The 27,664-nt window shown below is 42.5% G+C and overlaps 1 protein-coding gene across 6 annotated transcripts; it reads right to left on the reverse strand.

Annotated features, from left to right (window-relative positions):
- Positions 1 to 572: 572 nt before the first annotated feature.
- Positions 573 to 26,626, reverse strand: LOC117737375 (C-terminal-binding protein 1). 6 transcript variants are annotated; one of them, XM_034543295.1, is made up of 12 exons: positions 26,576 to 26,594; positions 21,593 to 21,675; positions 12,418 to 12,572; positions 10,575 to 10,719; positions 9,160 to 9,263; positions 8,723 to 8,825; positions 7,365 to 7,489; positions 6,308 to 6,397; positions 5,700 to 5,830; positions 4,771 to 4,898; positions 4,293 to 4,407; positions 573 to 3,658 (listed from the first exon to the last, which is right to left on the reverse strand). In XM_034543295.1, the coding sequence occupies exons 2-12, from the start codon at positions 21,630 to 21,632 to the stop codon at positions 3,463 to 3,465; spliced, it is 1,332 nt and encodes a 443-aa protein (XP_034399186.1). In that variant the 5' UTR covers positions 21,633 to 21,675; positions 26,576 to 26,594; the 3' UTR covers positions 573 to 3,462. The 6 variants fall into 6 exon arrangements, with proteins under 6 accessions (XP_034399186.1, XP_034399185.1, XP_034399187.1 ...); XM_034543294.1 differs by lacking the exon at positions 26,576 to 26,594 and adding an exon at positions 24,798 to 24,897; XM_034543296.1 differs by lacking the exon at positions 26,576 to 26,594 and adding an exon at positions 21,944 to 22,047.
- Between the last annotated feature and the right edge of the window lie 1,038 nt (positions 26,627 to 27,664).

Raw genomic sequence — 27,664 nt, forward strand, 5'->3', positions numbered from 1 at the left:
TCTAACTAGTCATATTTGAGTAAAGTGGTAGTTTAAACACTTGGCGCGTGTGAAACCAGACGGTTGCTAAGTCCTTTTTTATACTTAATATAATTCTGTTTTTCAAGTTCATACCGCATGGACAAAGGTGATGAATGTAAGCGTACTCAGGGTCAGGATGCATACACAAGGATGTTGATTTACATTGTTGCAATGCAGACACTGAAACTAATTTCATTATGGAGTAGCCTGATGATTATTTTCTTGATCGATCAATTAATCATTTGGTCTATAAGACATCAGAAAATAGTGAAATCTGCCAAAAGTGATCTCTTCATATGTTTTGTTTTGTCCGATCAACAGTCCAAAGCCCAAAGATATGCAATTCACTGCAATAAAGGAAAGCGGTAAATTCGATTTATAAATGATCTAAATTGTAAAAGAAACAATATGTAACTTGTTATAACTAGTCTTTTCACAGCTAGAATTATTCACGGATGTTTTTTATATATTTATCAAACATAGTATACAGTGTTATCTTTATTATTAATTAAGTGATACTAATTTAGTTCAGACATGAATAAGACACAAACTTCACCTTTCCACAGTTTATTTCTTTTTAAAATAATTCATACAAATGCATACAGTCACAAACATATCTTTGTCAGGTTGTCAGTTTTGACCAAAAATAATGATATTTACTGTAGAATATAGAATATGTATACTGTATATTGCTACGCCTAATACTTTACCATAAAGGGGACCACGGTAGGCAACAGTAAACTGTGTGTTACTACCAGGGATGGAATTTCAGAGAGCACCTCGACACTTTAAACAGTTCACCCTAAAATCAAAAATACACATCTTACCTGTCGTGCTATTTATCAAATATTGTAGGAACTTATGTTGGATATCCTACATGAAACTACTTACAACCAGGTCTGTGGACTATTTTGAGTAACCAGGTTTTTCAAATGTATTTGTTTTGACGCTTTGAGCCCCAAAAGCCGAGAGCCATACAGTCCCATTATGTTTGAGAGAAGGCAGGCACCTCTACAGCTGACATTTCCAAAACTAACACAATCTAGATTGATAAATAGTACTGCTGTCAACAGGTCAGACATGTATTTTACATTTTCTTTTGGTCGAGGGGGGCTGTCCTTTTTAAAAGCGTGTCTGTTGTTTTTGCTTGTGGCCCCCATCAGTTTGAATGAGGAATGCTTACAGTTTGTATCAGGAAGTATTAGCAAAGAGTTTTCCCTCCCCACATAACGACAGTGACATTTAAACATCACCTCAGTAACTTCTTTACTAGCCAGTGAGAACGCAGACATACTGGGTACAATGGGTCGTGAAATTTCCATCCCTGATTGCTACTTTTACTACCGCACCGTGGAGAAGACCAGGCAGGCAACAGTGGACTGTTTTTCACTACTCAGCTGCTGGTAGAAGGGGATCCAAAAAGCACCGTCACTTAGCTGTCCTGCTAACATCAACAACACTTGACCTGGAATCAGTGAAACCAGACGGAAAAAGACTTTCAGACCGTGTTGACGTAACAGCATCTTGTTTACTTGTTGAGAACGTCAACAGTGAACGCATCGATCGCTGGGTCAGTTTGCTGCCTTGGATTTGAAGTCTAGTCCGAAGCTCTTTTTTTCGTGTTTTTACAGCGTTTCGTGATGGCAGTTTTTTTTGTAATGATGCCTTGTGGAGAGTGCTAGCCACCGCCCCTTCTCCCAGTGCTGCTTTTTCAGACACAGATACAACCAAGTCACATTGACACAGGCAGGCAGAACACCATATGTACACATAGACACAGAGGCCACAGAGGGCGGCTAAACGGTACACTCAGGAAGGACCCATCGTGAAATGTGAAAGGAATACGAGACTAAAAGAAAACGACGTCGTGAAACGTCTTCGCTGGTCAAACTGGCCATTGAGTATTTTTTTTTTAAAGTCTTGACAGGTCCATTTGGTAGCGGATGAGAAATATTAGACATTTTTGTCAATTTCAAGGACATAGCTGTTCCTCATCAGTCGGTAACCATTACCTGTTCTTTTACTGGATGAGACATCTGTACAAGTGAGTTTAACTTCAAATAGGAACCCAAAAATGTTTTTGGCAGAGAGCAAAGCATTTGAATAACTGATTAATAGAGTTTTTCCCACGACTTCTGATTTGACAGAAGCAACATGTTGCGCATCATTTGTAAACCTTGCCGTGCTGTTTATGGTCTGGTGATTTGGACAATGAATGTGTGAAATGGTGGAAGCACTGGATGTTTAGACGTGAAGACCACAATAATGACCTGCTACAAAATATCAGTGCATTGCCTTGTACATAACCTGCTTTGTTTGAAGCAATTAACCCGACCAAGCATACCATTACACCACCTCCCGACAGCCTTTCTTCCCACAACCCCCTCGATATGGGTCAAACATTTAACAAACAAGTCCCAAGAGCAAAATCGCATGCCCCTTAAACATATCAAACAAAACAACAACAAAAAACATTAGATCAAATTAAGCTCTCGTTAAAGTTCTTTGCATCTAATGTAGCAGGACACGAAAAGGCAAGCAGGTAGAAAAACAAAAGCACTAAGTGGCATAAAAAGGTATATTTAAAACAAATTTAAAAAATAATATACCAACTGCGGAAACTTAATTTCCTGAGATGGTGTGCAAAAAGCTGCCTCTTTTTTTCTCGAGGGGGTGGGGAGGGCTTGGGGCTTGTTAATTTGAGGACAATAAAACGAAACAAAAAACAGATATTGTATTCTCAAACCAGTTTGGCTACATAGAGAGATCACACAACCCTTGTTTTTGTTAAGACTGGCATCCAAATATCAGTATCTTCTTGCCGTAAGTCTAAAAACTGTACACAGACAGGTTACATTCATTTCATAACCTACTACTTTTACTTTTGCTTGTACATCAAACTAAGGAAAGGACACAGAAAAAGAGAGAAAGACATGAAACCTGCCCCTCTAACTTTGGACACACTACAGTCTAAGACAGCAGAATTTTATGCAGAACGTTTTCTTCCCAAATCAACAGATATATGTTATTGTTAATTTTTTTTTACCTCTGGCAGTAACTCGACTACTGTAGTTGTCGTGTGAAGATCATCCTTGAAGGATCCTTGCAGTCTGTTTGGAGCAGAGGACAACTGTCTTGCTCTTTGAATGGGGCACCTGACAGCTATCCAGTCCTCTTCATCATCCTCCTTATCGTTACCATCATTGTTTTCTTCTTTTTCTTCTTCTTTGGAGTATGAACCGGCTGCTGGGAACCAATTTGCCAGAGTGTTTAGAATCGATTGTTACTCGGACCTCAACCTGTCCGTCTGACACCACCTGTCTGATGACAACTCGTCACTATGGAGCTTATCGCTATGATCCTGGTTGCCAGGCCAACCTCCTCCGGTCACCAGACAACACAGGCAAGCGTGTGTGTGTGCGTGTGTGTGTGTGTTTGTGGCTACAGTTGGTCATTCGGATGCTGCTCTCTGTCGCCCTCTGGTGGCTTGACTGTATTTTGTCCGGGGGACGGGGCATGAGGAGGGTGTGTGACGGAGGGCGGGAGGGTGTGTGTGATGGGCACGGCGCTGGGCACGATGCCTTCAACTGGTGGCAGGAGGACGCCAGCTTGCAAGCTCACCACTCCTGGGGGATACCTAGAGAGAAGAGGGGGGGAGGAGAGAGAGAGAGAGAGAGAGACGCAAAACTGAGTCATCAAAGTAAAACTGAAACTAAAATTACAAAATGTGACCTTGTTTTGACCTGCACAAACACATTGGAGTAGGCCTCCATTAAATGCCAATTTAATATTAATATGTATAGCTTAATATTTATCTGAATACTTTGGTGGTGTAATACTGCAGCATACTTTAGTACCACAGTGTATTGCAACTCCACACAGTTGGGGGACTCGGAACATGCATTTAATTTTTAAATGTTCAAAATAGAGCAGAAGAGAATAATAAATTCAGACTTTTATTCCAAAGTATCGGTCAAGCTCCAGAAATGCTTGATCCTACACTTCTTGATCAGAATGCAGCTCAATAGAGTCTTTTCAAAAAGATTCTTAATCAGGATTATTAAATCTCAGAAAAAAATGACCATCACAAAGTCCCAGTCACACATTGTTATTCTAACACAGCACTAATATTCTCTATATATCAGTTATCTTCTGTCATTCTCTACTTTCAAGACATTTGGCCGAACTTATCAATCACTTTACCAGGGTTTGGGGGAGAAAAATCAAACTGCACTGACCACTACTGGTTTCTTTATCCTGATGATTATTACCTATAAGCCCCGTTGAGCTCGGGGTGAACGGTAGCTGGGTCAACACCTGCCCAGTGGTTATTCTGGGAGAGGAACTCCTTATTCACACAGTTCTTCAAACTGTCCGGGATACGACCTGAACAGTATAGAAACGGGGCAAAAGAAGAAAAAAAAGTTAACAGGGAATTCAAGTTAATGCACACTGGGGGAGCGTTACTGTACTCACTAACCCATTTTCTACAGAGAAAATAAATGTCAGACAAGATTAAACGGGTCAGTGGTAAAAAGACTGAGCCACTGGGGGAAACCACAAAGGAGAAAATGACATAGAAAGAATCAGGAAAGGAGGATGGAAAGAAAGAAAGTAAGAGGCAGACTGGAAAAATAAAGACTTTAAGTCTCTCTGTGCTAAAGTCCAAGAAGAACGGTTAATGCTCGACTGCAATAGAACACCCCAAAATATTTTTATTTTTAGCATGCGTGCGTGCGTGGGCGCTACCTGTGATAGCCCTTCGGATCTCCCTGGCAGCCTCTTCTCTCATCTCCAGCGAGGCCTGTTCGCTGTACCAGGCAGCGTGTGGGGTGCAGATCAGGTTGGGAGCGTCCTTCAGCGGGCCCTGACTGAAACTGACCAATGTACAAACACAGTGAAATCAGTGACAGCTGCAAAGAAAATCACGAGATAGGGCGCGTGTGTCCTTGTGTGTGTGTGTGTGTGTGTGTGTGTGTGTGTGTGTGTGTGTGTGTGTGTGTGTGTGTGTCCTTGTGTGTGTGTGTCTGTCCAAGGTGAATCTCGCATTTGCTGTGATTTGTGTAAATAATATAATGATTATTTAACTTGAACAAGTTTGGTCTTTAAGCTTTTGGGACATTATTTATAGTAATAACAATGGTCCTGAATGCCATGAGATTACACAGTTTAAAGTCAAAACCCACCACATTTTCCAAACCCAACATCCCCTTGTAGCTTTTATTCACTGTAGGAATTCATAATGTGTTTCTATATCCTGCCGCATAACACAAGCATCCTGAATAGCTTCCATGCTTCAGCTCTGCATACCTGCCTGTCTGGCTGGAGTGGATTTCAGACTTTAGGCATCCTAAAATATATTGTGGAGCGATACCGTCGGCTACAAATAACACAGGAAAGTACTTGAAGTATTACCACTATAGGTAAATATATAAACACCACCATAACCTAAAATGTTTAAGTTGAATTATTAGTATTATAGACCTCCTATAGAAGATACAAAACCCAAATATAATATAAAATGTATTTGGTTCAGAAAATGTACGTCATGCGTTTAAAAATATATATTTTCTTGTAATTAATGACATAATTGAAACTAGAAAGGTGCACTCAATAGAGTGCAGATCTCCGCCAGGTGTGTCTGCAGCAACATAACCAACAGTCAGTGAGTGTGTTACCTGAAAGGCTCGGTCTCATGGACATCCAGAGCAGCGCCACGTATCCTCCCCTCTTTCAGGGCCTGAGCCAGGGCCTTCTCATCCACCAGACCCCCCCTGGCCGTGTTCACCAGGAACGCCCCCTGGCGCATCTTTAACACACATGAACACACATTCAGCTCTAATAGGTCACAGCTTCACCTGATTAACACTTTATATTGATCTAAATTGGCTGAGAACATTTAACGGTAATGTTATTATATCATATTCTATTGATCTTTCTTTCTTTTCACCTGCGCTCTTCCAGCGAGGTCAGAAATACTTAAAAGTATATCCTGTGTCTTGGGATGAAAATTGTCCACGGGGCTTAGCCCTGGAGATGAAGGACGAACTGATATTTCAGAGTTTATCAGTCATCATATGCAGTGAATGACCTCATTCATCTGTATGCCGGCAGTGGGCTTCCCCGAGTAACCGCTTCTTTAATATTTATGGTCATGGGATGCAGGGATAAATAAATCATTCAAGTGTGCGTATAAGGGCTCATAAGTCTGTGTGTGTGTGTGTGTGTGTGTGTGTGTGTGTGTGTGTGTGTATGTGTGTGTGTGTGTGTTCTGCTGTCCCTCCACCTGTTTGATGGTGAAGTCGTTGATCAGGTGGTGGTTGTGTTCATTGAGGCTGCAGTGCAGGGAGACACAGTCGGAGTGGAAGAGCAGGTCCTGAGGAGAAATACAGGGAGGGTTGCCGAAGATGAATCCCAATCTTCTATCGACACTCTTCTCGGCAGCTTAACCGCCGCACGAGCGCCACAGTAATCATTTCACGAGACGGCGGACCGTTTCAAAACGTGACAACATAAACATTCTAAACGGGCCACTTTGTAATTCCCGGTGCAATGTTTGTAAATGCAGGAGCTGGCAGGAAGTTAACTTGGAGCGAAGCGGTTGGCTTAGCAACAACATGGCAATGAAACGTTCTATACCATCATACGCAGAGGAAAAGGTCAATGCACGTGTGTCATGGTAGATGGCGTGTAGTGTAGCAGTGTAATTTAGTCTGAATCGGTGAATCTGAATCTTTGTTTTTATTTGGCTAGAATCCTTATGGGACTTTGATGACTATCAATTGTCACCAAAAGTATACGGTAGTTAATGTTCAGAGCTACTTTAGAGAAATTGTTCGGTTTTTATATGATGTGTATTTCTAAAACACCTTCCAAGACAAAGTTACAAAGTGATTGACAGTGAAAGTAAATCAAATCCAAAACACAAGATATAAAACATAATAAAAAAAATAATGACAATACTATCAGTTAAAAAAAAATGCCATAACATAAAATGGAATTAGACAGTGGCCACTGTTGGCCACTTTAGTCAGCTTTATGGTTTAGTAATCGATGAAGCAATATCCTAAATACAGCGGTTTATTATTACAGAAGACAACCTGAATTCTTTTTACGAAATAAAGGACAAAAGAAATAAACTGGAAATCAATTAGCTTATAGTTCTTTTGGCCCCACCATTTTTGCTAGTGTCTGTTTGCTGTGGCTGTAAGTCGTTGAAAAATCGCTCCACAAGCCGGTCTTAAAGCTGTACAGGTGTGGATGCTTCTGAATTTAAAGTGGCCCCATTGTGTGTGTGTGTGTGTGTGTGTGTGTGTGTGTGTGTGTGTGTGTGCGCGCGCTACCTGTAGTGTGGTGACCCTTTGCAGTCCCAGGGATCTTTCTACCCCGTCAGCCAAATAAGGGTCATAGAAGATCACATTGAAGCCGAAGGCCTTGGCTCGCAGGGCTACAGCCTGGCCCACTCGACCTAGAAACATACAAACATAGAGGCGCACACACATTACTCACAGGAGCATGTGAACAAAAGACGCAGTTTACATTGTGTATGTTCTCTTTTTTGACGTTTGCCTTGTAGAAATAACATGATTCTGTGGCTGCACGCGTCTGTTCATTATTACTGAAAAGGCTTCCAGACTGTTCAGGCAAGAGATTTGCTTTCTGTTTAATCCGCTTATATTTTATTGGCATTAACTTTTTAGGAAGTGCATTTAGCTGAGCTAAGGACAAAAAAATTAAAATGGAAAAGAGAGATGAAAAATCCTTTGATTAGAAACTTCAGTCCAACTTCCCTCCGTCAAACAAAATGAACAAAATGAAAACCTTTGCTAGCGGCAGCATGTGTCGCTCGGTTATGCTCATGGTCCCCAGAAGATGAATCCTAATGACTCGTGATCACCTGACTTTTACTCTGGCGCCACCAGCTGGTTGTTTAGTGAAATGTTTCAACAATTTGGTCCAGACAGTCATATCTCTCAGGATGAATGTCATTTCATGAATTTACTTTTCATGTTCTGTTCACTGCTTCAGTGGTGGAGTAAATATTTAGTTTTCTTACTTAAGTAAAAGTACCAATACATCAATGATACACCAATGCTACGAAATGTAGCAAAATCATATCAAAAGTACTCATTGTAGCAGTAGAATGTCACGCGAGATATATTATTATAAATTACCTTATTAGATTTTTAATATTGAAGCATGAATCTCGAAGTAGCATTTTATAAACTCTTGAAGCTGCTCGAGGTGGAGTTATTTTTAACTACTTTATATACAGTTAAGGTTTTTAAATATTCATCTGACAAATAATTACAGTTGTCGAATACATGTAATGAAATTAAAAAGTAGAACATTTCCGTCTGAAATGTAGTAGAGTGGAAATATAAAGTTTAATACCTCAAAACTGTACTTAACTATACAACACTAAGATATATATATATAACTGCAAACAACTATTTGCTTTTATGGTAGTTTGTACCATTAGCACGGTTAGCTTTGAGCCGCCAGCTAAGGCTTCGCCATGTTGAGAGCTGTCTAGAGGCAATGGAAATGCTTCCAATCTGGTATGATGCAGCTTCAAGTCCAGCACACGTTAGCATCTTACCATTCGTACAGCCACAAGACTGCTGCCTGTAGACTCATTGTCTTTAAGACAGAACGATAAGTAGGTCTCGCACGGAGTCACATGTATGCTGTTACTCACCGAGCCCGATGAGTCCCAGTGTCTCTCCTCGGATCCTCGCAGCTCCTGACGCCACCTCTCGGATCTGCTCCACGCTCTGAACCCGCGTGCCCTCCCGGAGCGCCTGGCATGAACAACAACTAATGAGCACATGCAGATATCACAGAACATTACAGTTCAACACTCAGTGACCAAAGTCTAAATCCTTTTAGATATTGTGATCATGGTGATGAAGTACACTAAGTCTTTTTACTGCACCTTCTACATCTCACATCAACGTCTCTCAAATTCAGCGACACGCTCAAGAAGGCGAAACGTTTCAACTTTGCTGATTTGTCAGTCGACAATTATTAGTAACTGTCGCAGCTTACATCGTGATAATTGGACGCACACCTGTAGCCAATACATTGAGAGTCGGTTCATTTAAATCCAGTTAATTCCCACGCAAAGACACAAACCTGGTGCAGCCAGGTGGTGCGTCGGTACAAAGTGAGGATGTGACACAGCGTCGAGTCCGCCGTCTCCTCCACCGATGCCGCTGGCATATTACACACAGCTATGCCTGTTGGACCAGAAAGCAGAGAAGGATTAGTCAAAGCTTTTTGGGCCATTTGATGAAGTTTGGCAAAAGCTGTTTTTTGGAAGAGAAGTGCAGACCCAAGATGTCGTGTCAGCAATTTTCTCTGCAAACACTACTGGCTGCTTTCGAATTGCAGAGCGTCTTGGTGGAAGGAGATAGGGGGACGTTAGTTAGGCTCTGGCTGTTGCAGGACAGACATGAGTTTAATTTTTTTTTAAATATTTTTTTTAATAGCAGACTTCTAGCAAACATGGCAATACCTATTGGCATCATAAAAAAAGAAATAGGGGGAGATTGGTGAAATAAGCTGTTGAGTAGTGGTGGAATGTAACTCAAGTGCTGCACTTGAGTACAATTTTGAGGAACTTATACTCTACGTGTTCCCAGTTTATTCTATTCTTTATCTGACAGCTTTAGTGACTGGTTACTTTGGAGATTCCAGTTATTAATACAGATATATGTCAACTTGTATCTTTTAATTAAGCTTCCTAGCATTACAAAGCAATTAAAATGAGCTCCACCTTTACCAGCTGCAACATTAAAGACGATGCGTATACATGCATATATATAAATATACAGTTATATATAGTATATATTGTATTGCTACTTCTTCTTGAGTCGAAGATCTGGGGACAAAACTGTCTTATTTGCTTGTTGTGGCTCGTTGTTTATGTTAATCAATGCTTCAGTCTCAACAGTTGGAACTCCACTCTTTTGCTTGTGATTGAAGGTGTAATTAATAATATCAGCAATGGCTCTTTTCCATTTCGGGGTTCCAGTCAGCTCTCCCCATGCAGAGCTAAGCTTGGCTCTGGATGGAACAATAAAAGTGTGGCAGCCTGCTGTGAAAAGTAGCTCTGGAGTTAAATGGCAATTTATTGAAAGTCACATGTGTCTAAAGCTGCAATTTAGGTGAATTATGTTAGTAAACAAACATTCCGCTTTGAGCTACTTGAACATACTTGTTCCTATTTACATGGACGGTTACTGTGATGGGTATTGAGGACAGAAAACACAACAACTCATAGTTGCTCTCCACTAAAATAGTTGCAAACATTCGCATGGCTACAATATCTATGTTGTATTAACACTGGTGAGCCATATTAAGCAACACTGTGTCGGCTATAAAGCAGTAGCACGGCTCCTAGAGATACATGGATGAGTGGTGGTGTTAAAGGACGGTGTTGATGTTCTTAACGCATAAAGAGTGTCAATGATATAGACACTGATAACCGTGCAGCACATGACCAACACACACGCTCACTTCCTCTGTGTGTGTGTGTGTGTCCTCACCCAGTTCCCCGGCAGATTTGATGTCGATGTTGTCGTAGCCGCTGCCGATGCGGACAATGATGCGCAGACCTTTAAACTTTTCCAGGTCTTCCCTCATCAGAGTGATGGTGTGGTACATCAGAGCTCCTACAGCTTCATTCAGCACCTGTAGACACACAGACACACACACACACACACACACACACACACACACACACACACACACACACACACACACACCGTTTGACTTGATTAAACTGTATAATAATAATAAGGGCATATTTGAAATGTCTAACTCAGTGCAGCCTTTTTAACCTCTGCGCTTAAACAACACCAGGGCATAAAAGAGTGTCTGTTTGCAGAGTATTATGATTGTGCTTTGAGTTCGTATATTACAGAACAAATGGACAAAATGCAACGGCCAGATCATGAGCGTGTGTTGTGCGTCGGCGTGAGGGTGCACAAGTCAAGCGTAGCTTTGCGGGAACAACTTTGGGCGAGTGTCAGCGGCCAGAGTTCAGTCACAGTGTTTCCATAATCTCAGTATCTCAGTTGAGGAGTTTTTTTCTTTTCCAGGATATGCTGTTTATTTTTTTCTCTCATCCTGTTTTTTAATATCACTGCCAGCGTGGAATGACTGCTTTTCCTGAATATTACCATGGAAACTAAGCTTTCGGAACCACAGGCATCAAGATCTCTCCCTCAAACACAACTAATCTAATTGACATGGGATCCTCACTGCAGGACAACGGCTCATTGTTTTGATTGAAAAATGCAATATTTTGACTCCATAGCAGATAATTTGATTATCTCCTATCGAATGGGAATATATGGCTGTGCATTGAGTCGCCTTTTAATTGGCTCTTGCAATCTTAATCTTAATCTTACAATGTTTTTCTACTGTTGCCAGCCCTCCTCCTCGTGTGTGTCAGAGAGGATGAAAATGACATGCGGTTCAATTTCAATAAAGAGGCCCTTTTAATTACACAATGAGGTAGCTGCTTACTAGAGAGCCAGAGAGAGAGATAGTGAGCGAGGGAGAGCCATCTGTTTCTCCCACTCTGTGGGTTACTGAGCACGCTCACAGAGCGCGTGGGCCTGGCAGACGCCCAGAACGAGACGTAACCCCGCCAGACATACAAAACCATTTACAATCCATAGTGACGGTGGCAGAACCCGAGCCTGACCCACATTTCAACTCTTCCTTTTTTAATTGCTTTACTTCTCTTTTTCCTCAGATTTATTTTCCTTAATACGGAGCCAATATTCTTTCATGAGGCCACTACTGCGCTGACGCTGCCTTCATGTCAGTAGACAGAAGCTTTCACGCATTATTGCAAGGTGGTGACCCCCACTGCTCTCCTTGTGCTCACATCTTTCAAATAGCCGAAATAAACACAGTTATTGTGTTATGCATGTGGATATTGTTGCAGTCAGAAACTCAGAGCTGCACTTACAGGCTGACGTGAATGAAATAAAGTCGGAATGAAATTACGTGATATAAGGTCTAGGTCAGACAAAAGATGGTTACATATAACGAACAAGGGAAAAGAAAGGACTGGAGCCCACTGATGGACGTGCAACCGTTTATAGTGCAAACAGACTAATGTTTGGTTGGTTGATGTTTGATTGGTTGATGGTTAAATTTACTAGAAACGTGGAGTTTGGATTAAGCTGACATTGGTGTGGTGAGGATCATATATATAATATATAAATATTGATTTGATGCATCCTACTTGTGTGTGTGTGCGTGCGTGCGTGCGTGTGTGCGTGCGTGCGTGTGTGTGTGTGTGTGTATGTGCGTGCGTGCGTGTGTGTGTGTGTGTGTGTGTGTGTGTGTTCATGATCTAGTTAAGTGTGTTACCTTCTCGTGGATCTCCTGTGTGGACTGAGCGTCACAGAAGGCTACGGTCGCTACGTCTTTCAGGATGGGCATCTCCACCGTGCAGTCGCGTCCGTCCAGCAGCGCCACCAGGGGGCGCGGGTGCATGGGCCCGTTCATAATGGGTGGCCTGATGCCTAAACACACAGAAAAAATGAAGAAGTGGCCGATGATCAAAACCAAAGTGGAAATAGTCTCTACTGCCCGTAGGTTGTGTAGAAATATGTTCAATCAGCACCATTATTTATTTTCTGCTGCTGCGTTGAGATGATGCCCTGCTTATGCCTGCATCCCATAATATTTCTGCTCTGGACTGATGCAGTTGCTATGACAACTGGTCGTGTTTCACAACGTATTACTTTTAAAGATGTTATTGCTTCAGTTTAATTATTACTACCTTGAAGTTGTCTGACTCTTTGAAACAGGCAGTAATTGGGGAGATGGATGAGGAGGATACAGGCTGGGAGAGTATTATAAAATACTTGCCCTTGACCAGAAAACAAATGAGACAGCAGCCTGAAGCTCCACATCATGTCTCAATGTTCTCTTCCACAGCATATCTTGGTTTAAATTGAGTGTTAAATTACAAACGTGCAAAAGGGGATATATTGCAGCTCTAAATCCATCAAAATGTCACTTAAAATGACATATTGGTATGTTCATGAGACAGGAAGCGAGTACCTGGAAGCTGGCCGAAGTCTGTCAGTGTGGGAATAAGAGTGAACCCCTTCAACCATTCGGCAGGATGTTTTGTTAAATCGTCTCTTCAGACGAGACCATTACTCCTCGAGTGCTGCCAGGCCTTAGAGGAGGATAAGTGGCATTTAACAAGGCAGATACGCCCGACGACCCCACTAGAGGGCCGCCGCTCAGGTTCAACAAGAGCAGTGGTCGATGGGGGGCACATTTATTCGTTTTCATTAACTGTTTCCTACCACTGCAATCTGCTGGGATCTCCCGGTTTGACTTTCCTTTCAGGTACCTGAAGAGTTAATGATTCCAGGTCACTGACTGAGAGCCAAGACATCTGAAAGATGGACGGATTCAGAGGAAGAATGTAATTGGGTCTCCTTGACGCGCAAGGTTTTGACGGACCTCTTAAGCCCTGTAGATGAAACGAGCGCAGAGGTATGCCCGTTAGAGCCGATGCTGACGGGACCCATCGCTCATTCCTTACTTCTCTGTCTCGTATCTCATATGAGCAATCAACTCCGTCATTTCACCCAAAATATTCCCCCTCAAACTCTATCTTGGTCGAGATGAATAATACAACTGGCGCGTCCTCTCAGTTTGACACTGTTTTCCAGTTGCGTTGGGCGAACTTCCCATGAAGGTATTCTTTATTCCTTGAACCAGTCATTTTCAAAATCAGCATTCTACGGCCTCCACAATGTTTTTTAAATGCCATGCACCCCTCAGAATCACACTTGTGGAAAGAGGTTTGGCAACTCCAAATCTAAGAAATGGTCTGGAAAACCTGGGCTTTGAAACTGAGGAACACTTTTCCCTCCCTAAAGGAAAACACTCAATAATAACTCCCAGTATTTATCACTGATCTCTGATTTTCAGTGCTTTCCCTTTTGTATTTTTGTCCGGAAGCTTTGTAATCTCCCTGTTTTCTTGTACTTCATCTATTGCATATTTGTACTCACGTTAGTGAGTTCACGTTTCCCACAATGCCTTTTGAGAATCTTCAGAAAAGAGGTGTTAACCTTTATCATTTAGAATGATAGAAATGCCAAAAGGGATTATCTGCTTTATTAAACCTCTAAATACTCTTGTGTCTTGTTCATTCACAGCTAATGAAAGAGACATTTGTAGATCTGATGTCTTCTTGTACGACTGTGAAGCATTAGTGTAAAACAGCTCAGCGAGGCGCCACTGCTTTCTGATGTTAGAGGTTTCAGTGTTTTCAGGAGCAACATGTTTTTACAGGCAATATAAATCATTGCTGTTGCATGAACATGATGCCACATCATCCACGTTTGGCCAGTTACTACTACTGTGGGTTTTCTTCCGTACATGTGCTCCAATGGTGCAGCTCAGTGACCAGTAAGTGAGGGCTGCGTTGTGCTGGGCACCTCCCAGGACTAAATAAGCTGTATGAATAATATGAATACAAAGCAGGAAAGTACTGGAGAAAAACAAAACTTCGTAGGACAAATGTAGATGGACGGCCCACGTCTTTCCCACGGAAAGTAAATTCTTATTTAAAAATGTTTTGCTCGGGCTTGCAAAGGGGTGATTTTTAAAAGGTGGTTTCCTCCGGTTGTTGTGTGAGCCAGTGTGCGTGCATGGGGAAATACTGTTGATGTGATATTTTGAAACATCAATATCTTTTATTTGATATATATATATATTATTTTCAAAAACTATACGTTATTTTACAAACAAACTACTTATAACCTATTTTTAAACCAGCACATACTTCCTCCTGCATGTGTCGACCAGCAGTAAAGCCAAGCGTGGGAGAGTGCACGTCACTGTAACCGGGGAATGCATCAGTGCAGAGAGCGTTTGGGATCATGGGTTCAGTGCTGACATGTGCACCTGCAGTCGTAACAGTGGTTGGATGTGGAGACACGTCGTTTTAGTTTTGGTTGCAGAGATTTACTGCTTAAATTTCTAACATTAGCAACTTAAGCAAATCTGGGAATACTTATGGTAAGCACCTGTATTGTATCCTGGTTTCTGCCTTACAGCATGTTGTAGTCATGACAACCTGAACCTGAGATACAAGCACTTACAAGACAAAATGATCAAAAGGTGCAGAGAAGAATGGACCGCCCAAAATCCAGCACAATCCATCCCTCAATTTCTGTTTCGTTCTCTTCTCCTTGTCAGGTTGCAGCAGGAAATCTAAACTGATGAAGCAGCACCCACAGACCAATAAAGTGAAACTCAAATATTGCTCACAATGCCTCATGTGAGCTGCTAAAACATTAGCTTTCCATAATAGGATTCGCCCGGAGCCAATTGCATTTACACATCAATACAAAATCAATGGTGCACAGCTGAGTAATCGGAACTCTGCAACAGCTAAAAAGTCCTCGGCCGTCGTCGTGGCTCAGATGTAATCACAAGTAGCACACTCGCCCGGAGGCGCCGCACTCCACTAATTGAGCCAACAGACTTTTCTGAGCTTTCATTTGAGCAGAAAACACAAAGCGTGTTTCAGAGATGGCCGATTAAAAAACAAAAAATCAAATGGGCATGATGTTCACTTGCACAGGATAAGGAAATCTGGTCAGTCGAAGCAGTTGTGCAGCAGAGTGGCGTGTTTGGAGAGTAGCAGCCTACTCACACTCAGTCAGGCTCACACTCAGTCAGGGTGAGAGAGGAAATAGCTTTCATTCCAGCACCGAGCATGACCTTGGGAGGACCAGCACCGTTGACTGCTGAGTAGTACTGTATGATAAAACACCCATTCATTCTCTCTCTGTCTTTCCCCTCACACACACACACACACACACACACACACACAAACCTCAGCAAAATACTGCAAGTATTAATGCACTCCCTCTATTCCTAAATCCCACAAAACTCAAATGGCAGTTTTTATTGAAGGCATTTTCTCACATTAAACACTCATTAAATTATTCTTGTTATATTAAATGACTGCAAATACTGAGTTCCTAAACTCTAAAAACCTCTTCTCTCTCCACTCTCCCTCTCTCATTACATGCAGTGCTCTCTCTCTCTCTCTCTCTCTCTCTCTCTCTCTCTCTCTCTACCCCCCATTGCCTCAGGGGTGGGTGACTGCTGGGAGTTTTCACAGTGCAAACAGGCCTCTTGACAGCCAATGGAGCTACAGCTCCGGCTCTGCTCTTGCCATCCATCCAGTGTTTCTCTGCAACTGAGCTTTGAATCAGGATTCACCGGCGCATTTGGTAAACATTTTTTTGAGGCAGCGTTGCAGAAGGGATTTCTAACATCCCGAATGGAAATGATGATAATTGCTCAATAAAATGAATAACCATCGTGTTCAATAACCACCAGCATGTTCACAACTCTGCTATTGCAATATGAGCTTATGGGCCTGGGACGCCATATGAAAATTGCATCTGTCGGAAAATTTGTAATCAGACCAAAATAACGCTAAAGCTATTTGACTGACATTTAGGGACGGAAAAAGCATCTGCCACGGACTGCTGGGACTGAATCATGCGAGCCGGTGGGAAAGCCCTGCAGCATGCATGTATCCAGCTGTCATTGACCAGCTCACAAGAACAGCTGGATCTTTGTTTCGGTCCCAGGGGAACGAGACAATGTTATCGGACTGTCAGTCAACGGAGACGATGATCATGTGTTTTTAAACGTGCGGGTCACAGGGAAGTCTGCCAGCCTCGGTAGAGAGCGCTCTGCCAACACGAGCTGCGACACCGAAGAACCACAACAACTCTCTTATAACGAGGGTTTTTCATTTCCAGAGCATCTAGTTTAATAAATGACATGTTTTAAAAACTAACTTTAGAATACTGTGAATTCACAATAATACTTAATAATCAACTTGAGCTTTAGGAATTTGTGATGGGCAGTTTTTATTATTTTATGGATCAAAAGATTTGGAAGACTTTTAAGCGATCAATCAATGATGAAGATAGAGCTAAATCAATTAATCTATTAGTCATATCGATCAGCAACAATTCGGATAACCGATTTAATTGTTTAGGTCAGGCTTTTGCTAGTTCTAGCTTCGAAAATATTATGATTTGCTACTTGTTTAAATCATTTAAAATTTATATTCAGGTTTTGGTCTGTTGGTTAGACAAAACAATATATTTGAAGACGCCGTAGCAAAGGATTTATCAATGAGTGGATAAAACAATAAGCTGATTAATTGATAATGAAAATAATAGTTCATTGCATCGCCACGTAAATCGTAAACACGTATTTTGCGTTGACCACGGCGCCCATGAAACACTTCGCAGCCACAACACGAAGGCCTTTCACACATTGTGACCACGGCTCCCTGAACTAAAAGTCTCTGCTGTGAACCTCGGCAACATGACGCATTCGCATTTCAGAGACAGAGAGTGGAGCGTCGCTGTCGGCACCTGTGCTCAGTCAGCTGTCTGCAACTGTAGCAACCAACAGCACGGCTGATTTATAATGTCACTGGCTCTTCTGGCATGCAGCAACGTGGCGTGGTTAAAAAGCCACCGTATCCTCGTCTGTCACCCCCGTCAGTGTTGCTCTCGCCATCCCTAAATCTGATTCACTTTCAGATCTCCTGCTCTCATTTCACTCTGGTTTCCCCCGGCTTTCCTCATCTCTCTTGCCGTATCCTTTCTTTCTCCCGTTCCGTCTTTCTCTCCAGCAATAAGAAAAGCCCTGATTTTAAATCATCTCAGTGTGTATTTGCTTTAAAAAAAAAACACACACAAACACACACACCTGAATGTCCAGGTACAAAGTGTTAAGGTGGCCTGATGTTTCTGCAATATTTTATTCTTTCTTTTTGTCTCTCTATGCACACTTCAGTTCCCAGGAAGGAAAGACGCACATCCCTCAACACCAGTCCTACACACACACACACACACACACACACACACACACACACTCAGCCCCACCCATATACACAGAAATACAGGTACCAGCTCAGCCTACTAACCCGCGCAAATTGACATGAGTCACATTCAGTGGTATCCAAGCATCTCACTCTCTCTCTCTCCCTCCCCCTCTCTCGCTCTCTCTCTCTCTCTCTCTCTCTCTCTCTCTCTCTCTCACACACACACACACAGACTGGTTTTCGCAGACACACACATAAGCAGTACTGTATCAGCAAGACAGTTCAGGTTTGTCAGCTTTTTGTTCTCAGAACTAAAGACACCAGCAGCAGAACAGACAATGAGATAACAACGGAGGGAGCGGCAACAACAATGTTTGGCAGCGGCTTCGTTGTGGCGGCCAACTTGGAGTCAAAGTTTGATTATGCATATGTTGGTTCCAGGTGGACTGTTATTTACTGATCCCTCAGTTTTAAACCAGTTCCTTGTGTGTATTTTGGTCAGCAAGGAGGTGAATAGAGACCGGTTATGGTTTGAAAGCACAATGTTCCGCTTGATAGAAACTACGCTGGATCAATGAGGCCTATACAAGTAGCCGCTCCCCACCACACTTTACTGCACATCCTTTCCATGTGATTAGACAACACATCAATTCTATTGAAAAATACCGTTCTTCCATTTCATTTTGTAGCAGTTTTAATTCATTAAACCCGTAAGCTTCTGAGGCTGATGCACATGTAGCAAACTGAATAAAGGGAGCCAGTAAACACTTCTGATATATACGATGTCATCAACGAAGGATGTTAAGAAGCACAGTCTTGAACAATACTTGCACGACAGAAAGTAGTACATTTAAAAAAAGTCACAATCACTTTGAAGGTTAAATTGGATTGGGTTCACTTTGGACACTGGAACAAATGTGCCCATTATTGGATTAATAAAGCTACGAGGCATTTATTGTATTATAGATTAAGGGTTTCCAAACTGGCGCCCTTGGATCCCACAGGGGGTCTTTAAGTCAGTTCCCCATCAAAACTATTTTTTATTTCACTTGTGCTTCACACACTGATTATGACTGTTACTGCATATGCGGACCGTCTAGTTGAGTAATCGCAGTGGATTCAGAGTCAGAAAAGCAGGAGCAGATGCATACACTGTTCACATTTAGTGTAGCTGTCACGGTTTAAAATGACATAATAATGAATCAAATATTACAGTGAAAGCATTTTATTGCAGACAATGCAAAACTGCCAGCTTGAAGGCTGCTCTCTCTCTCTCTCTCTCTCTCTCTCTCTCTCTCTCTCTCTCTCTCTCTCTCTCTCTGAAACATGAACACCATCTAAGCAAATCTCTCAGAACAGACTCACCGATAAATGAATAACAACAATGCACTTGTGCTTTTCATTTAGCTCGAAGTGGAATACGTACTAATTGCTTTCATGGGATGTAGCTCTGCTATTTATTCTGTGCATGATGCCACTCGCCACATTTGCCTTTTTTAATGATATTTCTCAATAAAATGCCCAAGCTGTTTCCAAGTATAGTTAAATGTAACTAATCATTTTGGCCTGCCATCATTGCAGATGGCAGGCCTTTAAGTGCCCATCCTTTTAGTTGCTGCTGGTAGATCTATCACTGCTGCTTCCCTCACAGCTCAAGGTTTTTTTAATATGTGCATTAGATATAATAGATTAAGCCTTTCGATGCTTATCAGTGCGCACAGTCTCTTTGCTGAGCACTCGGTTCTTTATAGATTTATAAGTGCTGTCAGTTATACCTGCTTCGGTGTCCATTTTTTTACACGCTATTATTATTTATTTTTTTACAGTAGTCAGGCTTATGAGTTTAAATCAAATCCTCAACTCAAAATGCTAATTAAAGTGTGGGCTGTGCAATATAAAAAGTCAGCGTGTGCCAGTGTGTACAGTATATGGTAGGTCTAGCATGGAACCTCTATTTAACATTCATAGTGTTTATTAAGCTTATGAAAAGTAAAACAATTTCACGACAACATTTAATCCACTCCAACAAGTTCATTGCTGTTAATGCCTCTTTGTTTAGTCTGCGTCGTGCAGGTGTGTTTAACGCCTTGTGAACGATATGTACTTTCAAGTGAGGGGGGGGGGGGCTCGTGATTTTTCTAGGTTGGCAACATGTCACAACATGAGCAGTTTGCCTCCTTCTGGTGGGAAACTGCCTGGAGTTATTAAGCACAATCTCATTACGCGTTACCTGTAATACGCTTGTAAAATGATTCTATGAGTTCAAACTCGAGTCAAATTATGTAGTTTTCACTTTAGCAATGAGATTATACTTTCACATTTTATCGTGAAAATATTAGATGTTTAAAGGCAATTTCGGGGAGGGTGACTGGCGTGTGATTGTGTCAGTGATCGAGGTTTTTCTAATCAGACTAGACGCCTTTCAACACTTGTGGATCAGAGGACCCCTGCCTTCCGAAGCATGAATCAACACATCCATCAATCACCCGGGACGACCGACTGATTGTACATCAGCGCTGAATGGTTCAATGATGTCGGCTGTGTGCTGCAACAGATCCGATGACCAGATGAGCGTCACGATTATTGACGGGCAGTGATTTGTGCGTGAGCATCTTACAAATGTCAACCCTCTCTCAACCATAATTCACATGGTCGTTATTCCTGTGACCTTGGATTCTTTGAGCTGTTAGGGGCACAGTTAGGGCGGATGTGGAGATCACTCCAGAAGCAAAGAAAGAGAGGGGGGAGGAAGAGGAGGGGAAGGAAAAAAAGATCAGAGATGCAACTTGAATCTTTGATGTCATCAAGAGACACAGCCCGCAGCCTGTTGATGACATCACAGACTACAATCTCTACAATTTCTTTTGGGAGAAACAACTTCCCAAATCCAGATGTAGGTGACCAACGATGCAATGATTCAGCTAAAGGGTGGACGATCATTTATCCTCACACCCTCTTCCTCCTCCTCCACACCCGCACCCCCCCTTCTTATTCCTCAGCAGCACCTTGATCCCATTTTCTAGAAACGTCTTTTCCAGCCCCTACCATAAGTAGCATCTGTCACCTGCCTGTGAATCCGGCTGTGTGGATGCATGTGGACACTTGAATATGTGTGTCAGTTGAGTTCCCTGTGTGTGTGTGTGTGTGTGTGTGTGTGTGTGTGTGTGTGTGTGTGTGTGTGCGTGCGTGTGCATACGTGTGTGTCAAGGCAACCGCTCTCCGTAAAAAGAAGCACAATGAAAGGGAAATATGTGTCATGTCCTTGCTAGCCCTCGAAGGAGAGAGAGAGAGAGAGAGAGAGAGATCTATTTCTGTCGCCACAAATGGAGGTGTTCAAGCAGCCTTCAATAGCAGTGATTTGCCTCTTCACACACACACACACACACACACACTGGGAGCTAGAGAAAAGGCGAACCATTCAGCGAGACTGGGGCCGATAAATAAAAGATAATAGAGTGAGAGAGAATTAAGAAGAGAAGGAGGAAGAGGAGTCGGAAAAAGGGAGAGAAAGAGAGAGAGAGAGAGAGAGAAGGGGGAGGGGAAGAGGAAGGCAGAATAATGTAGAGTTCCTAAATATTGGCACACACACACACACACACACACACACACAGTCCCCGACATAAAAGCAGAGTGCTAGTTGTTTACCTAGAGGCATGCCTTTGTTGAGGAGATGTGAGCTTCCCATGGTGTGTTCCCCGGCCGGCCAGCACAAAGCAGAAACCTACAGCCTTCACACAGCAGACATGAACAGGAATCCAGTCAGCATATGGCGGCTGTGGCCAGCTACCTCGCTTCCCGTAGTCCTTCTCCCAGCCCCTTAGTGACAAGCATACACATGTGCTCCCCCTCCTTTCTCTCTCTCTCTCTCTTTCTCTCTCACACACTCTCTCCCCTTCCTTCCGTCCCCTTCACTCGCCCGCTCTCTCTATCTGTCTTACCCCTCCCTCCTTCCCTCCGTGCCTTCTTTAGCTACCTCCCTCACCCTCCCTTTCTCACTTTTTATTACAGCAAATCTCTCTGTCTTTCCGTCTCTCCCTCTGCCTCGGAAAAAAAACTGAATGCAAGCGCTGCTGCACATTTAAGAGAGTGTAAAAGAGAGCGTGTGTGTGTGTGTGTGTGTGTGTGTGTGTGTGTGTGTGTGTGTGTGTGTTTGAGAGAGCAGGAATGGGGAGGAGCTAACGCTGGCCAAAATTCATCTTTTGTTTCCTGAAAGACGGCAGGGAGGGAAAAAAAGAAAGTAGAGTTATGCAATTACAAGTCTGAGGCAAGATAGGCAAAACTTTACAATTATACAGCTCATTAAACTTAATTGTAATTAACGAAAACATGTTATGACACTTTAATCAGCGTGTGTTTCTCTAACCAAAGTGAATTGCTGGTTTTGTTTTTTCTAATTCTACTTGAATTTTACATTTAAGTTTACTTTACAAATATAGATCTGACTTCCAGGTGTGTTGGTGTTCATTCAGGACATTCCCACTGGTCATTTTTATTACGTATGAATATTAAACCATTCAGCTTGAGAAATATTACATTGTACTAAAAGATTTCTATGAATTCAGAATTTCTACGGGGGGTAAATGTGGTGCGTTTGCCCTCAATTTGCATGCTAACAAACATACTTTGTGATAATGAAAAGCATGCAAAAACCCACATTGCTGTTATTCTCACTATAGAGTTGTACAAAAGTGTTGCTGACTATACTGATTATTATTTTGTGTGACAAACAACACACCTCATTACTGTTGTACTTAGCAAAAGGTAGCAATTTGCTTGTTTGATCTGCGCTGTGTCTGTCTTCAGTTATTAATGTGAACATAGTGTTTAATCAGAAACCTTTAACTCCTCACTTTAATCTCTTAAACTCTCCTTATATGGGCTTTGGTCGGCTGAACACACATCTACTTTCCCAGGCTCTTTCTATCCCTGCAGTGCTGATGTTACAGTTACTCTCATATCTACACATGGCCACTTGATAACGCAGTGATATAAGCAGCCTCAGACACCCCCCCCCTAACTGCCATGGCCTAACCTAGTTTAACAGCAATGATGGTTACATCACATCCCCACTATTGGTAAATGTCACAGACAGCCAGTGGGCGAGTTGTTCAAATCCCAAAAAAGTGTCAGAGGGTCAGAGGAACGGTAGTTTTCGACACTGTCGATAGGTCGACTCGTGACCTTTGTCGGATGTTATTTCCTCGACCATTTATCTTCAACCTCTCCCGTCAGATGCGGGCAACATATTTAGCTTAAAAAAATACTCTTCATCTTCAAAGGACAATTACCAGTGTGCTCCTCCTTTTTCTTTTGTGCTTCTTTTAGAAAGTGGAGGAGGGCTTTACGTAGGAATTCTTTAAAGAGTAGATAGCTCTGAGCCCCGGGTCTTTTCCTTGATAAAATAATCTAACTGGAATCTCCAGCTGTTAGGCTCGTCACCAGCTCGCTTTACCTCAGTCACGATTGACACGCGGTCCGATAGCAGATCAATCTGACTGAAATGATGCCCAATCACGAGTCTGCAAGGTTACATATAGTGTGAGGGACTGCAGGTCAAGACCACCAACAAACCCAGCCACTGGGACTCTCTTCACTTAATGATGTCCACACCAGATGGGGCAGCCACGGCTGGAAAGGACATGACTCAATCATTCCTCACAGCAGCAAGTAAACAAGGAGACTATTATGACCGTGGTGGTAAAGCAAAACATGTGGTCCAAAAAAAAAGGAAAAAACACATTTTTGACACAGTGAATATGAACCGCATTCAATACACTTAAGATCAAAACTATAGGCTGTGTCTCCCTTTTTTATTTTAGGAGCTTTTGATTTGCTTAGCAGATTGAGCTGCCCAACGTCTCGCCATCATAAGCAAGATGCAATGCGCCTCCAAAATTATGCAAATTGAATGGCTAAACTGATTAAGCGCCCTAATTGACAACGATCTCTACTCTTGTCGTGACGCCACACACACACGCCGTGAGGTCCTTGAATAATGCCAGTTGCATGCGCAACGAAGAAGCGGTAATGGGTGCAGGTGCAGCTTCAGTTACCAAAATTCAAACTGACAACCAGGAGTCGACAATGTGAGAAGCTACAGGCACATTTACCGCGTCGGCGGGGCCCGAGGCGAAATCACTCCGACCGCCTCTTACACGCAAGAGACAAATGTTCCCCGGGAGGTTGGAGGAAACATGTTACATATTTGGTGCTTCTAAATAAGGATGGAGAGAGAGAGAGAGAGAGAGAGGAGAAGACAATATCTTGACTCCTCTCGCTAAAGAGAGAAAGTAGATAGAGAGGTAAATTGGAGAATAGATGAATAAATAATGATCGGCAGGATATTTAATGCTTCTCATGAGGGGAAACGGGGGGAATAGGAGAGAGAAGAAGTGAAGGGTGGATAGATTTAGAGATTTCACCACCTCACATTTCTTTATTTAAGCGTCTCAGTCTGTCATGTGTGCAAACTGAGCAGATATTCACACACGTACTGCGCAAGGTTGGACATTAACAGTTACACCATTTCCTCTCTTTATCACTCAACACCTGTTGTTCTTTCTTTCTCTTCCTCATTTTTCATTTCTCTCCTCTACAGACTCTCCTTCTCGCTCCTCACCCTCTCTCTCTCTCTCTCTCTCTCTCTCTCTCTCTCTCTGCCCCTCTCTCCGCTTCATCTGCCCATCCCCTCCCTCACTCCTCTCCATCTCCTTACCTCCTGCTCTTCCATCTGCCCATCTTGCTTTTCTATGCGGCCCCTCCCAATTTCTCCCTTCGATAGCATTCCCTCTCCCCTCCAAACAACACTCCTTAGTCCCGCATCTCCTTCACTCTCTTTTTCCATCCTCACCTAGCTCGCCATACATCTCCGCTCCCACGCTACCCCGCCTCTTCTCACTCCCTCTCTCTGAAGTCACTGCAGCGTGTCTAATGGCTCAGCTCCCTCTCAGCAGATCCACCAAGCGGAGGCCGGGCGAGCAGCAGCCTCGACTAACGCCTCCCCAACCGCTGTCCTTATCAAGACTGACAGCCAGCCAGACCCAGAGCTGCACACATGATTACAGAGACACATGCCTGCACACGTACAAAGATACAAGACGGAGACATAAATACACACTCACTGAAGCAGTCGTATGCAAAACAAATGCATTGACATGCTGAAGTAAGTAAGAGAAAACATGTAACCAAGCATGTACACACACCCACCCACTCACACACACACACACACAAAGAGTGTCAGATGAACGATTACACTCTGTAGCGTCAAAGAAGCAAAGTGACCATCGCACTCGCTGTAAATGTGCAGATGTGAGCACGCACAAGTACACACACAAGAACACGCACACAGCCAATTTGATTTATGGATACTGACAGTGAGCTGCAGAGCAATGTGGACACGCCACTACAGAGGAGAGGGCAGATACGGGAGAAACTAGCAATTTAATCTACTAGAGGGGGAGACGGTGGAGCGGAGGCATGAAGAATCTAATCCATATCTGGAAGAGCAGAGTGAAAGGAGGTGGAATAGGTAGGACAGAAACAAAAGAGATGAGTGGAGGAACAGGTTGTTAGAGAAGAAGGGTGAGGGGGAAGAGGAGGAGCAGTAAACCAAGAGGAACTATTGATCTTACAGAAAGTTTGAACATTGTAAGATCTGAAGGTTCGAGGACTTCTGTCCTACAGTTAGAAAGCTGTCCCCTCTCTCCAAAGAAATACTAAATACTTCAGCAATCTTAATATCAACCATAATCCTGTGTCTCATTCTTATAAAGTGTTTTTTTTACTTCATCATAGTAACATAATTTACCATCGGATACTTTCTCAATTAATTGTTGGGATTGTTAAATGTCATACAATTACGAAGAACGCCCCTCACAAGTTTCTACGTCCCGCGGTGTCTTTAGATTTGATTTGTCCGACCAACGGTCCAAAACCCCAAAAGATTGAATTAATTATCTTATAAGACCAAGAAACGCAGAACATTATTACATTTGAGAAGCAGTTACAAGGTAATGATCTTCCAATAAGGACCAAATTCAACATCTGGCACTCTTGTTTTTACTACTATTATTGTATTGTATTGTGTCTATTAAGTACACTTGTGTGTGATAAGATATGATATTTCCACATCAAGCTAAGGCTTTATTATAGATGTAAATGATATTAAGAATATTTGTGTGTATTTTTTTTTTTTCAGTCCTCAGAAAAAAAAGACTAATAAGCTTCTTTCCAGATTGATTACTAATAATAAAAACGTTACACCAACATTCAACAACCGCTCTGGGTGAAATCCATCATAAAAGATGCAGAAATACCCATTTCTCTGCCAATTTATTCATCAATAACAATAACAATACTCCTGTCACACAAACTGTACACACACCAACAAAGATAAATGTTCATATTCATAGTCACACGCAAGCCAGCTTTTATACAGTAAGTACACACATGCAGTTATATCTCCTCAAAGCCAGAACACAGTGCAGAGCCCAGCTGTAAGCACAGCCGCTGCTATCACATAGACACACACGATGTTACACACATAGACACTGGCACACAGTCATACATACTACACACATGCCACACACAGGAAGCACTCGATATGGGGGCCAAAAGTACATCACAAACCTTGCATCACCTTCCTCTCTGTGTCCACTGTTCCACTTTGTTCCTGAGCTGGGTGGGGGTGGGGCATGCAGTAGATAATGGGCCAATTGTAAGCCATTAGAGCTTGTGCCAGCCAATCAGCACAGCGCAGCCCTGGACATCAGCCAATGGCAATATGTTCACTGGCTGCAGGGGGGTGGGGGGGTATTCTCTCACTCACACAGCAAAAGACATGTGGCCATGATATGGAACGGCTGGAGGGGGAGTCACTGGTTGTACTAAATGACTGTAGCCTGTACTTACATCTTTTGTTTTCTTCTTTTGTTTTACGTCTGTCATTATTTTTATGTAGTGAAAAAGATATAGGGGCTGCACGGTGGCGTAGTGGCTAGCACTGTCGCCTCACAGCAAGAGGGCCGCGGGTTCGATTCCCGGTCGGAGCGGTCCTTCTGTGTGGAGTTTGCATGTTCTCCCCGTGGCAGCGTGGGTTCTCTCCGGGCTCTCCGGCTTCCTCCCACAGTCCAAAGACATGCTGCAGGTTAATTGATCTCTAAATTGCCCATAGATGTGAGAGTGAATGGTTGTATGTCCCTACATGTGCCCTCGATGGACTGGCGGCCTGTCTAGGGTGTCCCCTGCCTTCGCCCTATGTCAGCTGGGATAGGCTCCAGCGCCCCGCGACCCTAATGAGGATAAGCGGTATTGAAAATGGATGGAAAATGGAAAAAGATACCGACTACAGATGGTTGACTAGAAAACTATAATTCCTATTTTTACACTTTATTAAAGATGGCTGTCAAAATGGGCAAACAATTCAGGATTTCCTCCTCCTCATTAATGTCAGTTTTTTAAACTCAGATATTCGATTTCTGACTATCAGCGTGTCAAAAATTAGCCCCACAAGCAACACTCTAAACATAAAATAAGATTATCTAATCTAATCTAAATTATTATAATATTTGACTAATCCATTTATCCTAATAAAAAAAGAAATTCATGAAATGTCAGAAGATAATACAAAATCACTCATCACAATTTCTTGGATTACAAGGTGACTTCAATGGTTATTTTAATATTCATTCATGCTTTACTTATCAATGACTTCAAACA

Source organism: Cyclopterus lumpus, chromosome 10 (assembly GCF_009769545.1).
Source record: "Cyclopterus lumpus isolate fCycLum1 chromosome 10, fCycLum1.pri, whole genome shotgun sequence".
Lineage (NCBI taxonomy): Eukaryota > Metazoa > Chordata > Actinopteri > Perciformes > Cyclopteridae > Cyclopterus > Cyclopterus lumpus.